This window comes from Carettochelys insculpta, chromosome 19, assembly GCF_033958435.1.
Source record: "Carettochelys insculpta isolate YL-2023 chromosome 19, ASM3395843v1, whole genome shotgun sequence".
NCBI lineage: Eukaryota > Metazoa > Chordata > Testudines > Carettochelyidae > Carettochelys > Carettochelys insculpta.
The window spans coordinates 1,811,315-1,826,972 of NC_134155.1; the positions used below are offsets into that span (position 1 = coordinate 1,811,315).

At 45.2% G+C, this 15,658-nt stretch overlaps 2 protein-coding genes across 9 annotated transcripts in view; one reads left to right on the plus strand and one right to left on the minus strand.

Moving 5' to 3' along the window:
- LOC142023278 (bleomycin hydrolase-like) overlaps window positions 1-15,658 on the plus strand; it is a 42,448-nt gene that overhangs the window by 24,560 nt on the left and 2,230 nt on the right. For 4 of the 7 annotated variants that reach the window (XM_075014060.1, XM_075014063.1, XM_075014061.1 and 1 more), the window contains one exon: window positions 5,813-5,882. The exons of 1 other annotated variant lie outside the window; for it this stretch is intronic. In XM_075014060.1, the coding sequence (XP_074870161.1) occupies window positions 5,813-5,882 (70 nt within the window). Of the gene's footprint in view, window positions 1-5,812; window positions 5,883-7,634; window positions 8,063-15,658 lie in introns of those variants that run through there. 2 more of the 7 variants (XM_075014065.1, XM_075014062.1) reach the window with 2 other exon arrangements.
- NSRP1 (nuclear speckle splicing regulatory protein 1) overlaps window positions 1-15,658 on the minus strand; it is a 146,607-nt gene that overhangs the window by 16,366 nt on the left and 114,583 nt on the right. The window lies entirely within an intron of this gene.

Genomic DNA, 15,658 nt, shown 5'->3' on the forward strand with positions numbered 1-15,658 from the left:
TAACTGTGACATTGTTGGCATCACAGAAACGTGGTGGGATAATACACATGATTGGAATGTTGGTATTGAAGGGTACAGCCTGGTTAGGAAGGATAGACAGGGAAGAAAGGGGGGAGGGGTTGCCTTATATATTAAAAATGTATACACTTGGACTGAGGTGGAGATGGATGTGGGAGATGGATGTGTTGAGAGTCTCTGGGTTAGACTAAGAGGGGTAAAAAGCAAGGGTGATGTCCTGATAGGCGTCTGTTACAGGCTGCCTAGCCAGGTGGAAGAGGTGGATGAGACTTTTTTCAAAAAACTAACAAAGTCAAGCAGGGCCCCAGACTTGGTGGTGATGGGGGACTTCAACTATCCAGATATATGTTGGGAAACTAATACAGTGGGGCACAGACTATCCAGTAAGTTCTTGGATTGTATTGGAGACAATTTTTTATTCCAAAAGGTTGAAAAAGCTACCAGGGGGAAGCTGTTTTAGATTTGATTTTAACAAATAGGGAGGAATTGGTAGAGAACTTGAAGGTGGAAGGCAGCTTGGTTGAAAGTGATCATGAAATCATAGAGTTCACAATCCTAAGGAAGGGTAGAACAGAAAACAGCAAAATAGAGATAATGGATTTCAGGAGGGCAGATTTTGGTAAACTCAGAGAGCTGGTAGGTAAGGTCCCATGGGAAGCAAAGCTGAGGGGAAAAACAGCTGAGGAGAGTTGGCAGTTTTTCAAAGGGACATTATTAAGGGCCCAAAAGCACGCTATCCCGCTGTGTAGGAAAGATAGAAAATATGGAAAAAGACTGCCTTGGCTTAACCCCGAGATCTTGCACGATCTCAAAATAAAAAAGGAATTGTATAAAAAATGGAAACAAGGAAAAATTACAAAGGATGAATATAGGCAAACAACACAAGAATGTAGGAGAAAGATTAGAAAGGCTAAGGCACAAAATGAGCTCAAACTAGCTACAGGCATAAAGGGAAACAAGAAGGCTTTTTATAAATATATTAGAAACAAGAGGAAGACCAGGGAGAGGGTAGGGCCATTGCTCAGTGAGGAGGGAGAAACAGTAACAGGGAACTTGGAAATGGCAGAGATGCTCAATGACTTCTTTGTTTCGGTCTTCACTGAGAAGTCTGAAAGAGTGCCCAACATAGTGAATGCTAGTGGGAAAGGGTAGAGTTAGAAGTTGAAATAAAAAAAGAACAAGTTAAAAATCACTTAGGAAAACTAGATGTCTGCAAATCACCAGGGCCTGATGAAATGAACCCTAGAATACTCAAGGAGCTGATAGAGGAGGTATCTGAGCCTTTAGCTATCATCTTTGGAAAATCATGGGAGACAGGAGAGATTCCAGAAGACTGGAAAAGGGCAAATATAGTGCCCATCTATAAAAAGGGAAATACGAATAACCCAGGACAGGCCAGTCAGCTTAACTTCAGTGCCAGGAAAGATAATGGAGCAGGTAATTAAAGAAATCATCTGCAAGCACTTGGAAGGTGGTAAGGTGATAGGGGACAGTCAGCATGGGTTTGTAAAGAATAAATCTTGTCAAACTAATCTGATAGCTGTCTTTGATAGGATAACGAGCCTTGTGGATAGGGGAGAAGCGGTAGATGTGGTCTACCTAGACTTTAGTAAAGCATTTGATACAGTCTCTCATGATATTCTTGTAAAAAAACTGGGCAAATACAATTTAGATGAGGCTACTATAAGGTGGGTGCATAACTGGCTGGATAACCGTACCCAGAGAGTAGTTCTTAATGGTTCTCAATCCAGCTGAAAAAGCATAAAAAGTGGGGTTCTGCTGGGGTCTGTGTTAGGACCGGTTCTGTTCAATGTCTTCATCAATGATTTAGATATTGGCATAGAAAGTACGCTTATTAAGTTTGCAGATGATACCAAGTTGGGAGGGATTGTGACTACTTTGGAGGATAGGGTCATAATTCAAAATGATCTGGATAAACTGGAGACATGGTCTGAGGTAAACAGGACGAAGTTTAATAAGGACAAATGCAAAGTGCTCCACTTAGGAAGGAACAATCAGTTTCACACATACAGAATGGGGAGAGACTGTCTAGGAATGACTACAGCAGAAAGGGATCTAGGGATTATAGTGGACCACAAGCTAAATATGAGTCAACAGTGTGATGCTGTTGCGAAAAAAGCAAACATGATTCTGGGATGCATTAACAGGTGTGTTGCGACCAAGACATGAGGAGTCATTCTTCCGCTCTACTCTGCACGGGTTAGGTCTCAGCTGGAGTATTGTGTCCAGTTCTGGGCACTGCAGTTCAAAAAAGATGTGGAGAAACTAGAGAGGGTCCAGAAAAGAGCAACAAGAATGATTAAAGGTCTAGAGAATGTGACCTATGAAAAAAGGTCGAAAGAATTGGGCTTGTTTAGTTTGGAAAAGAGAAGATTGAGGGGAGACATGATAGCGGTTTTCAGGTATCTAAAAAGAGAGTCATAAGGAGGAAGGAGAAAACTTGTTCTTCTTGGCCTCTGAGGATAGAACAAGAGGCAATGGGCTTAAACTGCAGCAAGGGAGGTTTAGGTTGGACATTAGGAAAAAGTTCTTAACTGTCAGGGCGGTCAAATAGTGGAATAAATTGCCAAGGGAAGTTGTGGAATCTCCATCGCTGCAGATATTTAAGAACAGGTTAGATAGATGTCTATCAGGGATGGTTTAGACAGTACTTGGTCCTGCCATTGGGGCAGGGGGCTGGACTCAATGGCCTCTCGAGGTCCCTTCCAGTCCTAGTGTTCTATGGTTCTATGATTCCCATGGGTCCAAATGATGAAGATGTCATCAACATAGTGCAGGTAAAGGAGGAGCACTGGGGGCAAGAACTGAGAAACTGTTGTTCCAGGTCAGCCATAAAAGTGCTGGCAGACTGTGGGGCTATGTGGGTGCCCAGAGCAGTGCCACTGATTTGAAGGTATAAATTGTCCTCAAATATGAAATAGTTGTCGATGAGGACAAAGTCACAAATCTCCACCACTATTTGTGCCTTGGTCTCATCGGGGATAATGTTCCTAACAGCTTGGAGTCCATCTTCATGCGGGATATTTGTGTAAAGGGCCTCTATATCCATGGTGGCCAGGATGGTGTTTTCAGGAAGATCACCAATGAACTATAGTTTCCTGAGGAAGTTGGTGGTATCTTGAAGAAAGCTGGGAGTGCTGGTAGCATAGGGTCTAAGTAGAGAGTCCACATATCGAGACAATCCTGTGGGGAGGGTGCCAATGCCTGAGATGATGGGGTGTCTGGGATTTCCAGGTTTATGGATCTTGGGTAGAAGGTAGAATAAACCTGGTCTGGTTTCAAGGAGTTTGTCTGTGGAGATCAGTTCCTGTGTTTGTTATAGGGAGGGTCTTGAGCAAATGCTGTATCTGAGTATTCCTCAGTGGGATCCTGGGATAGTGGCTTGTAGAATGTGGTATTGGAGAGTTGCCTAGCAGCCTCCTTTTGGTAGTCTGCCATCACATATAGCCCCCAGCTAAAGCCTCTCCAACACATCATCAGGCATCTGCAACCCATCCTGGACAACGATTCTCCATTCTCACAGACCTTGGGCGGCAGGCCTGTCCTTGCCTACAGACAGCCTGCCAACTGTAAACAAATTCTCACCAGCAACTATCTGGTATCTAAAAGGGTGTCATAAGACAGAGGGAGGAACTTGCTCTTCCTTGCCTCTGAGGATAGAACAAGAGGCAATGGACTTAAATTGCAGCAGGGGAGGTTCAGGTTGGACATTAGGAAAAAGTTCCTAACTGTCAGGGCAATCAAACACTGGAACGAATTGCCAAGGGAGGTGGTAGAATCTCCATCACTGGAGATATTTAAGAAGAGGTTAGATAGATGGCTTTCAGGGATGGTCTAGAAAGTGCTTGGTCCTGCCATGAGGGCAGGGGGCTGGAATCAATGGCCTCTCGAGGTCCCTTCCAGTCCTACTCTTCTATGATTCTAACTATAGAGCACAACACAATAACTCTAAACATGGAACGAATCCCTGCAACAAACCTCGCTGCCACCTCTGCTCACATATCTACACCAGTGATATCATCACAAGACCTAACATCAACCATACCATCAGGGGCTGCTTTACCTGCACATCTACTAATATACTTGCTTATCTACGCACCTCCAGCTTCCATTCAGGGCATAGTACACAATCCATTGTATACAGCCAGGCACTAAGGTACAACTGTATTTGCTCCGATCCATGAGACAGAGACAAACATCTACAAGACCTTTACCAAGCTTTCCTCAAACTACAATACCCACCTAAGGAAGTGAAGAAACAGGTTGACAGAGCCAGACGGGTACCCAGAAGCCACCCGCTACAAGACTGGCCTCGCAAAGAAAATAAGAGAACATCACTGGCCATCACATACAGCCCCCACCTAAGGCCTCTCCAACACATCATTAGGGATCTGCAACCCATCATGGACAATGATCCTTCACTCTCATAGACCTTGGGAGGCAGACCTGTCCTTGCCTACAGACAGCCTGCCAACCTTAAACAAATTCTCAGCAGCAACTACAGACCACAACACGATAACTCTAAACCTGGAACCAATCCCTGCACCAAACCTCGCTGCCACCTCTGCTCACATATCTACACCAGCGATATCATCACAGGACCTAACATCAACCATACCATCAGGGGCTGCTTTACCTGCACATCTACTAATATAATATATGCCATCCTGGGCCAGCAATGTCCCACTGCAATTTACATTGGCCAAACTGGACAGTCTCTACGTAAAAGAATAAATGGACATAAATCAGACATCAGGAACGGTAACATACACAAACCTGTAGAACACTTCCATCTCCCCGGACACTCAGTAACAGATTTAAACGTAGCAGTCCTACAACAAAAAAATTTCAAACATAAAATGGAGAGAGAAATTTCTGAGCTGCAATTTATTTGCAAATTTGACTCCATCAACTAAGGATTAAACAGAGACTGGGAGTGGTGGGCCCCTTACAAAAACAGTTCCTCTGTGCTGGAAGGTCACACCTACACATTAGAATGTGACAATCAGCATATTCTCCTCCCCCCCGCCCCCCACTGATCTGACTTGTTTTTTCTCCTCTCTTGATCTATACTACTGATAATGGGCCATTTTCACCCTGATTGTGTAGGCCTTGTCAGCTCTGGCCCTTCCTTTTACTGGGACCCCACTCTTTAAATACTCCTCTGAACCCCTCTCCCCCGACTCATACATCTGATGAAGTGGGTCTTTGCCTACGAAAGCTTATGCTCCAAAATACGTTAGTCTATAAGGTGCCATGGGACTTCTTGTTGTTCTCAAAGATACAGACTAACACGGCTACCTCTGTGATAACAGTAACAAAAACATTCTCAGAGAAACTTTCACTTTCAAACAAGTAATTGTTGAACTTAAGTTCCAAAATCTGTGTAGCAGGTAAAGGATGCTTGTAACACAACTGTGCAAAGTACTCTGAGTTTTTAAAAGGGCATCTAACCTATTCTCTTTTGTAAAACACACTGCTGCTGTGTTTTGTAATAGAAAAATTGAATAAATAATTACTCAATCAATCAAATTGCCTGTAGGAGGGAGACGGTCCTACAGCAGTCCATGCCTCTGCTTCTGAAATCATCAGTGACAGAACCACAGAATTTTATTTTCTGAAAGTCTTCCTAGCAGTTCACTCAGCATGAGCATCCAACAGACTTGTCAGGTTGGTGGTTCATTGGCAAGGGCTTGAGAAGCAGAAGTGCCAACTGTTGGACTTGGAGGGGTTCCTCCACTGCATACGTGTTTTACTTTGCTGTTTCTTCCAGGGCGAGCAAGAAGGATCATTTGTGAAGTGGAGGGTGGAGAACTCCTGGGGTGAAGATGGTGGCAATAAAGGTAACAAATCCTAGCAGTCACATGCACACACTTCTGAACTCCATATATGGAAATAAGGAACTGGAAGGGGGAAAAGTAGCGTTTGTGTCAGTAGCATTTTATAGAAGTTGACTAAGGCGAAAGATTACAAACAGCAAATGTGCACCAAGTGAGACCCTACACCTCATACTTATTAGAAGAGAGCTCAAATCTCAAATTCCACGAGTTAATTACAGAATAATGTAATCTATGTCAATCTCCAGTGCTCTAGCAGCTTAGAACCTAGGGGTTCAACCTTTGGTCCAGTGACCACTGGGGGGATCTGCAGACTGTCTCAGGTTTTCAAATGGGGCTGCTCCTCCATTTGACACTTGCTAGAGGCCTGCAAATGAGAATTTTAAAAACCACTGGCTTAGACACAGACTTCTGAATTTGGTCTCTGCCTGGTAGCATCGTGTGCTACCTGTTTGGCCCAAACTGACCTTTGGGGCTGAATATTGCCTAGTGTAGTTGTCAACAAATGGCCGTAGTTCCCATAAAAGGGATTATGTGGTTGCCATCCCACTGTACTTGTTCGTAGAGTCATTTGAGTTAGGAGAGAAGAAAATGCTTGGAGTGCTATGTTTCCGATTTTGGTGTTTCAGAATGTGATGATTTGATAGGACAGATTCCAGTTAAAAGGTCACTGTAAGATCCTGGCTCACTGAAAAATCTTCTGAGATTGAAACATAGAGGATGTCACGGAAGAGTTGGTTGTTCTCTAGCTCAGGGGCTAAAGTGATGCTTCATGTAGATGAAGGAACTCTTTCTGCAGTTACTGCCAACACCTGCAATTTGGCAATAGAAGAGGTACAAGGTGCAGTGTACTTAGCAAAGGTAGGTAGATACACATACAGTATTCTCAGCAGGGTAGCCATGTTAATCTGTAGCTTCACAAATAACAGGCAGTCCTGTGGCACATTAGAGACGAACACACTTATTAGGTCATGAGCTTTCCTGGGCAAAACGCACTTCCTCAAATGATAAATGGAGAGGAAAATCAGAATCCAGGGTTTATATAGCAGGGGGTGGGGTGAGGGGTGGAGAACCTGTCACTAGTGGGACAAGCTAAGTAGGATGTGTCTTGGTCCTGTGAATATCAAAATGAAGGAAACTGTCCTTATAATGCATAAGATCGTTAAGATCTCTGTTCCAGCCAAGGTTAAAGGTGTCAAGTTAAATTTCAGTTTTGATGTCTCCCAGCATAATTCTACAATACGTTTGCTCAGCAAGCAGGAGAAGTTAAAGGGACAGTTAGGCTGGGCATTGTGGGCATCTGCAGGCATCTCCCTGATGCGAGAATCAGGAATTTATTTTAAAATTTTCAGATGGGAAAGTAAGCTGTAAAGTGGTTCCATTGTATCAGTAAAGTGGATGTGGAAGTATTCCTGTTATGCTCCTAGTGAATGGAAATCCTGAATAATTGTGCCGCATTAAAAAGCAACAACTACAATTCGTGCTGTGGTGCAAACTTGGCTTTGTTGTGAATGGAACAAATGACTTCATTATACGCAGCCACTAGAAACAGCAAAGTTGGAGGTTGGGAAGACTTCAGGTGTGCTCGTCCCATTCTCTGTGACCTGTCTTGCAAAGAGCTTGTGCAGGCATCTACCTCCAAGGTGGAATGATGTAACGGGTACTATCCAGTGCATACTGCATTCAACTTTCTGAGAAGGTTGGTCTTGGAATTATGCCAGACCCAGGAGGCTGACCATATCTTTCTGCCTGCTGCAGGTTTCCTGGATGATTGGACTGGTCACTTAATTTCTGCACCTGAGTTTTCCCATCTGTGGGCCGTAGATAACTGAGGTCTCACAGCATGTGTGATCTATCTTGAGTTTTGAAAAACATTTTGAGGCCCCAGACGTGAGAATCAATACAAGTATGCAGTCTGTACCATTGCAGAGATGTCTTGGTCTTGTCTTCTAACTATTTCAGTCATTTAATAATGCAGATTTTTTTAATCTCCACATGAAGAATGGACAATGGCTGTCTTCTACCACCAAACTCAGTGGCCCAAAGTTTGTCTAAACTAATTTTAAGTGCTTGTAATATTTCTCTTACTCTCTTACTCTGGCTCCTTCCCTTTTAGCTTGATTGACTTTTTGGGTTACATAAATATTTCTTGGAATGGCAGTTATGAATTTGAGGCACCATTAAAACTCAGTTTGTTGCCCAGCTGAGCTGAGTGTTTTTTTTTTTTTTTAAGTGATTTCCAGTACACAGTTGTGTGTTCCTTTGTAGAGATGCCAAATTATGGCTGAATGTCTTGGTGTGCTGCAGATAAGGGGGGGAGCCTATCAAACATCTGCATGACTTGGCAAAAGGAATTTCAGGAAATATGTATGTTTGCCCTCAACTAGAAGACAATGAAGTATGCCCATACAACACACACAAGACTAGATGCATTGTTTAAAACATTGTTTGAACTCACATCTAAGTAAATCCTGGTTTTAGTTTATGACCAGGAGTTGGAGTCTTTTAAAAAAAAAAAAGAAAAAAGTTTGTGAGAGTGATGCTGAAAAGAAGTCTTTAAAGATTTTGTCTCAAAATGTGCTAAAGAGATGATTGTTTTGTAATAACCTACTTTACCCCTGTACAGCTTAGGACCAGAGATCTTTCAGTCTGACCTACTCCATAGCACAGGCCTTTAAATTTCACCCAAGCTACCCTGCACTGAGCCCAGTAGCTTGTGTTCTATAGTGTATCTTACAAAAAGGCACCCAGTCCTGGTCTGAGACCACTGAGAGAGAATCCACCTCCTCCCTTGGTGGCTTGTGCCTACTGTCTGTCCTGCAGTCCTTCACTGATACACTGGAGCATGGACCACAAGCATTACACTTGTGAAATCAAAATGTTATCTGACGGAGTCTTCCCCTCCTCCTCCTGTCAAAGCCACATGGGTGCACAGGTGGAGTTTTGGGGTTGCTGCGGAACACTGAGGTGCAGACGTTGGTTACCAAAGGGTTGTCCACGTGTAGTGAAGGGGACACTGTAATAATAGTCCTTAGGTGTTCAGGGTAGCATGCTGGGTTTTGTTGAAGTTGGGTTCCCTAGCAACACAGGGGAGCAAGCACTGGTTTGTTACAAAGCTAGTCCAGTATTCTGGGCCATAAGCACTCGTTGACCATTGTAGGTTGCATGTAAAGGTAAACATCACCTACTTTCCTTTTGTTTTGGAGAAGAGGGCTTGAAGCACTTACGAGTGGAATGAGGGAAAGAGAGTCCATGGGCTTACTAAAAATGGTGCAGATTTCATGAGCATGACATTTGTTTGTCAATTGTGATGGTATCTTACTAAAAAACTTTTTCTTATGGCTGTGCAAAAGGTTTGATAGCCAAAGACAATTCACATTAAGGGGTTTGTTCTCAAAGACTTCCATATGGACCTGGCTTAGCTTAGCTTGCTCTGTGCCCATCCAGTCTGAAATACATGCTGTACCTCTGTGGGCTGGCACCCTTGGGACCTGACCCATCCCGTATTAGGGAGGTCAATGCTAGCCCGTCTGCTGCTGCTGGTGGTGGGGATCCTCTCCGGCAGGAGCAGAGGGCCCTGCACTAACTGAGCAGGATGTGGGATAGGAAGTGCTTGGGGTGGAGCTGTGGAGCAATAGTCCCTCTGCATTTTTCCATCTGTATATAGAATACATTTTGTTATGTGCATCAAGGCATGTGTGGATGTGCACCACCAATAGAGAGACAGGCTGCTGGCTGTAGGCACTCGGCTAATCAGCTGGGCGGCACTTGAATCTCTCCAGAGCAGCTGCCCTAGCACTCTGCTTACAGAAACACTGCTGTGGAGTCCCACAGAAGAACACACAGCTGCATTGTGCACTCCTGGCCCCTAGCTACCGAGCGCCACCGCCACCATGCCTCTTTCCCTCGAGCATCCGCCCCATCTCCACCCTCCCTGAGCTGGATGCAGTGCTCTGGCAAGGTGAGGGAGGAGTTGCTGAGTGTGAGGTCCAGCTTTTCCCCAGGAGGATCGAGGCCAGCAGCACCCACAGAAGTCTGGTCTACAGAGCCCCAACCTGCATAAATGCAGCAGTCCTGTCCCTGACACATTTTTGTCCAGAAGAAGGAGGGTCTCTTGGCTGTTGTGTGTGGTTCTTTTGCTACAAAAATATGCAAGTCCCCCTCCCCCCCACTGAAAATAAGCTGTTGTTTTTGTTCTGAAATTCCAGAGATTGTGCAAAGGAAATGCTTGAAGACAAGCCAATAGATAAGATAGAAACTGCTGTGTGAGACCAAATGAGCAGGGGTCGCTTCCAAGCAAGCTTGGACGCACAGCCGTCTGAAAACCCTTTTTAAATGCACGGGGAGGGCAGCCTGACTTAATTGGTGTGCTGGTTGTTTAGACTCTGATTACAGCTTCAAGGTTATTAGCTAGCTGTCCCAAACTTGTGTGGGATCACACCAGGGTGGATCTGTTGTTCACACTTTAATGCTCCTGGGAAGACCTGAGGCCTATGTCAGCTTTCATGTGGTAACCTTACAGCCAGCCCCAGCTCATCAAGCCTTTCAGCCCAGCCTGCAGCCCACCCCTGCAGCAGGAAGCAGCATCGCTTGTAGCAGCTGCCTGTAGCAGCTGCCTGCTCCCTGTAGCTCTGTGCTGCAGAAGGGGAGAGCTTTGCATTCTGCTCCCACCCCCAGCACCCTCTCTCAGCTCCTATTGGCTGGAAACCAGCCAGTTTTCTGGGGGATATGGGAGTGGGAAGTGCAGCGCAACTTCCAGCCAATAGGAGCTGAGAGACAGTGCTGGGAATGGGAGCAGCATGCAGAGTCCTCCTCCCACCCCCAGAGCCACGTGGAACAGACAGTGGGCTGGGGCTTCTGGCAGCAGGGATACCTGCCTGAGAGTGCAGCTGGCTGGGAGCTGCTTAGGTAACAGCCTCCCAGCCACGGCTTGCCTCTGTACTGCACCCTCCCACCCCTGCATCTCTCCCCCAGGCCAGAATCCTCTCCTGCACTCGTACCCTTTCGCAGACCTAACACGCCACCCAGGTCAGAGTCCCCTCTCAGACCACCCCCTGTCCTGTACCCCAATCCCCGACCCCAGCTCCCTGCAGCACTCAACCTCCATCCCAGACCCCACACCTCCTCCAAGGAAAGCACAGCCCTTGTTACCAACATCTTGGTGTGCGTCCTCCACTGCCCCACCAGTTGTTGCCCACTCTGCCTTCCAGCATTTCAGAGGCTGTTAACTTCTTAGGTGAAACGTCAGTTCCATGAATAGTAGGGACTGACATTAGGCCTGGTTCAATCACTGTTACAAGCCCATACTGCAGAAGTTCCTGCAACCGTACCTGTGCACATCTTCCTCAGGTTGCAGAACCTCTCCAGATTCCAACTCTGGATCCATATAAAGATGTACTACAATCTGACCTGCACATTCCCAATCGTGAGCCATAGCATTCCCTGCTGTTCCTTCCAAGTCAGGGATTTACAGCATTCTAGCTTTGTCATGGGGATTAATGTCTAGTCACTGTCACAAGCTTTGGTATGGCTGACGTTTTCCGTGCTGTCTGGGGGTCCTTTGCCTGCATTTTGAAGTAGAACAAGATCTTTGATTTTTATTCTGATGGAATCAAAAACAGTTAGTTCTTTGAATGGGGTTAAGTGCCAAGAGCACCAGATGGCCTTATGTTTTTAAAGCTTATAGGTAAGCAACGGATACAATTGATGAAATAATATTGAGCATTACAGATATTCCTGGTAGGTGACTTACTTCTGCTCCTTCGTACGCAGCAGCTTGTCTATCCTGACCAAGCAATTTAAATTCAAAGTTCAATACTCACACTTCCGAACAGAAATCCTGTAGATATCTTAATTGACTGTGAAACTAGGCTGAAATACTCAACTTTGCAGCCTTTGTATAGATGCACTTGGGAATATTGTGTCATGAAAAGGAGCGGTCAACCCAGAGGAGTTAATATTGGATTGTTAACTTCCTTCCCATACACCAACGACTTGACTGCCATTTGATTAGCAAGCATTACTTCCCATTGCTTTTTTCCCTGTATGCTTGTGTCATATCTCATGCTCATAACCAGGTACAGGTTATGTTCAGAATCCAGGCCAATACAGCAAGCACTGTCATTGACTGTATCTGGAGAGTCTAGAGGCTAGTGACTGGCACATATTGGTCTTCAGGAGAATGGGTTTTATGAGAGGCTCTAGGTACCTGGTGTGTTATGTTGGGGGCCATTAATCTCATTGTGGAGGAATGCTTCTAGGAAAAACTAAGTACCTCACTTGTCCTCCTCTATGAATGTTTAGCATGGCGCTTGTTAGGACTGACCAGGAAAAGCAGTTGTTAGGGCAGTAAGTCATTTTTGTCCCAAAGAGTGGTGTAAAGATGAATGTGCTGCATATATGCTTTGTTTTGGGACAGTGCTTGAATGTGTGTAGAAAACTGTATGGGAAAAGATAAATAAGATTGCTGTAAAGTTAATGGTGTTCACAGCCAGGTCGGTCATTGGAAACTAGCACTTGTTCTCCAGATGGAGAAGGGTTATGGCTGAAGTGCCTTGGTGGAGCTGTGCGAATGGGGTCTGGGGTAGAATGCTGCTCAGAGCTCCAGAGGCAGGACTGCAGTGCTTGTGTCAGGTCAGTGTCAGAAGACCCTCTACTAATCCTAGCTCGTCCCATTTGTTTCCTTTCCAAGACTGAGTGTAAAATCCAAAGCTGGCCGATGCTGCAAACGGCTGTAACGACATGAGATGGCAATGGACAGCACTTCAGACTTTCAGAGCTTAAAAGCAGCAAGCAGAAAACTAACTAGGGTATGCACGCTGCTCAGTGTTTACTCTGCGGAGCTTGTACTCTACCAGTGATGTAGCTTAAGTGGCTTTTTTAAATAAGCAGTAACACCTAGTTACTGCCTCAAATATGACTTCATTGCAAACATGAACTCATGTTGCATCACATAGCTCCACAACATATCTTTAATAAGAGCTCAAGAATATCAGCTGGCAAGATAAAGTTTCAAATGCAGATGTCCTGGCAAGACCAGGCATACCCAGCCTCATAGCGATCCTCAACAGCAGAAGACTACATTGGATTGGTCATGTGAGGAGGATAGGTGACAAAGGTCTTCCCAAAGAAATACTCTTCAGTGAAGTGTTATGTGGGTTGAGAACAAGAGGGAGACCAAAGCTAAGATTCAAGGATACATGCAAAAACGCCATGAAAAAATTCAACATTGATCCAAAATCCTGGGAATCTGCATAATCAGATTGAAATGCCTGGCGAAGACTACTATGACAGGGCACATCATCCTTTGATAGCATATGTGCCAGCCACGCAAAAGAACATCTTAGAAGGAAAAGCTCTCAGACTCAAGAATTTGGAAATAGACTGACATGCGGTTATTGCAGTCGACCGTGCAAAGCCAATATTGGACGGAAAAGCCATGAAAGAATCTGTAGACTCAAACACTGCCCATAGAGCCTCACTGCCACTAACCACCGCTTTTGAGACAAAAAGGGGCCATATAACTGTTCCTTTATCATTCCAAGATGAGCCGTCTTATTGTGAGGGGCTCTGCTTTGTGCAGACCCTTAAATCCATTTTCATGTTTCTGACAAGCGTGTAGTGTCTGCGCACGCATGTCCATATGAACACCACATCTGTATCATAGGCATCATCCTTCTGTAGAGGCTTGCTTATTATCTGTCTGTCCTTTTGAGTCAGGCAGTTGTCTCGGAAGCTTCCTTATATGTGTTCCATCAGACGAGTGCTGCCTCTGACTTTTTCAATACGTGTGCAGAATAAATTTAATGTGCTCCAAGGCATGTGGATGCGCAACACAAGTAGAAACATGCTGCTGGCTGTGGGTGCTCTGCTAATCAGCTGGGCAGCATTTGACTCTCCTGGGAGGCTGCCCAAGTGCTCAGCTTACACGGATCATTGCATCAGACCTAGCTGGTGTGAGCTGTTGGTTGAAGGAAACATTTGGGGCTGGCAAACCCTAGAAGAGTTTTTCCTCCTCCAAAAGTTACAACCACCTGCTGTTAGCTGAGAGCAATTAGACCTATTCCTCTAGGGCCATTGCTCTTCCCTGGGCATTGGCAATAAGAGCTTGCTTGCAAACAGCATTAGGCATGGTGCTTCAGCCCTAGCTCTGCCTCTTCAGTACTCAGCCCCTGCTAGCCCCCGGAGCCTGGAGTTTGAACTCTGATGCCTTAGCAGGCTTCGTCAACTGAGTGAGTCTGGCTGTGAGCTTTGTATCTCAGGCAGGATGCAGGCAGCACCATCTTACAGTAAAGCTGTACTTGGCTAAACCCAGTACAAAGCACCAGTGTCCACCTCACTAGGGAAGAATCCAAGAACCATGTGAAACTCGGTTGGCAAATGGTGATAAAAAACAGGGCCCCACATCCCTGTTCCTTCAGCAGGATGTCAAAGGGGACTGTGTGGAACACTGCAGCAGAGATTAGTCTTGCAGGCTGAGGAGGCTGATGCACATGGCTTTTTTTGAGCTAAAAGACAAATTTTCCTCCAGCAAATGTTTCCATTCTAGGTTTTTGTTTTGTTTTTTTATTGGTGATTTTATCAGTCTTCAGATGAGTTTAATGCCTCTGCTTGTTCAAAACAAAAAGCAGTCAAGTAGCACTTTAAAGACTAGCAAAATGGTTTATTAGGTGAGCTTTTGTGGGACAGACCCACTTCTTCAGACCATAGCCATTGGTCTGAAGAAGTGGGTCTGTCCCATGAAAGCTCACCTAATAAACCATTTTGCTAGTCTTTAAAGTGCTACTTGACTGCTTTTTGTTTTGATAGTATATAGACTAGCACGGCTTCCTCTTCATTACTATTCTGCTTGTTCGGTGTGTCATGGCCAATCAGTACAGTGTTACTATCTCTGAACCCAGCGTCTCCAGTCAAACATGACTTAAAAACCAAAGAGGTGATCCCCAAAGGTGACTGCAGAATAAACATGGAATCACATTTTCCCATCTGTTCAACAGGGGTTGGTCAGGCTACTTGGGCACAAAGAAGCGTTTCGTACCACACCACTGCAGGCAGCAGCCATGCAAACAGTTGGCAATTTTTCATCCCTTTTGGCTCACTTCTCTTATTCCTAGCATCTCTACTACAGCTTCCTTGTTTTGCTCTATCGTAGGGACCTGACTGTAATGTCTGAGATCTTTGGCTGTATCCTGGTGCTCCTCTGAGCTACAACAATGCCATTAGCCCATTTTACAAATGAGGAACTGAGCTACATTGGGCTTTTCTTGGGGGCAGACAGGAGAAACATGGGGCAGCTTTGTGATGCTGTAGTACTGAAGAACTGAATCTCACTCTGTACTTATTGGGCAGTCGTCCGTTAGGTCCTGGTGAGCTGCTTGTCAGAACAGGAATCTACATGTCAGAATGGCTCTCTGTTCTCTAATAAACAGGGGCAGAGTAGGAATGTTAGATCGATGGGGCTAGGTGGGGTTGCACTGTTGCCTTCAGTCCCGAAATATAATCCAAACCCACTGTCTTCTGTTTACCCCTTTTAGCAGGAATGCAGAGCCTGGGATTCTGTTTGCATAAGCTGTGTGGGGGCAGGGGTGACTTTCTTGTTCCCCTTCCAGCATGGAGATGATTCCATTTAATAATGAAAACGATGGCTTTCCCCATGACATAGGCTATGCGCCTTCTCGAGCAGCAGCCCATCCCTCTGTGCTCTTGGTCTTAAGTTTTGCTTGGCACTTCCTCCTTGTTCAGACGCTGCGATCCCAATCAGTCCAGTCCAACTCCGACATGCA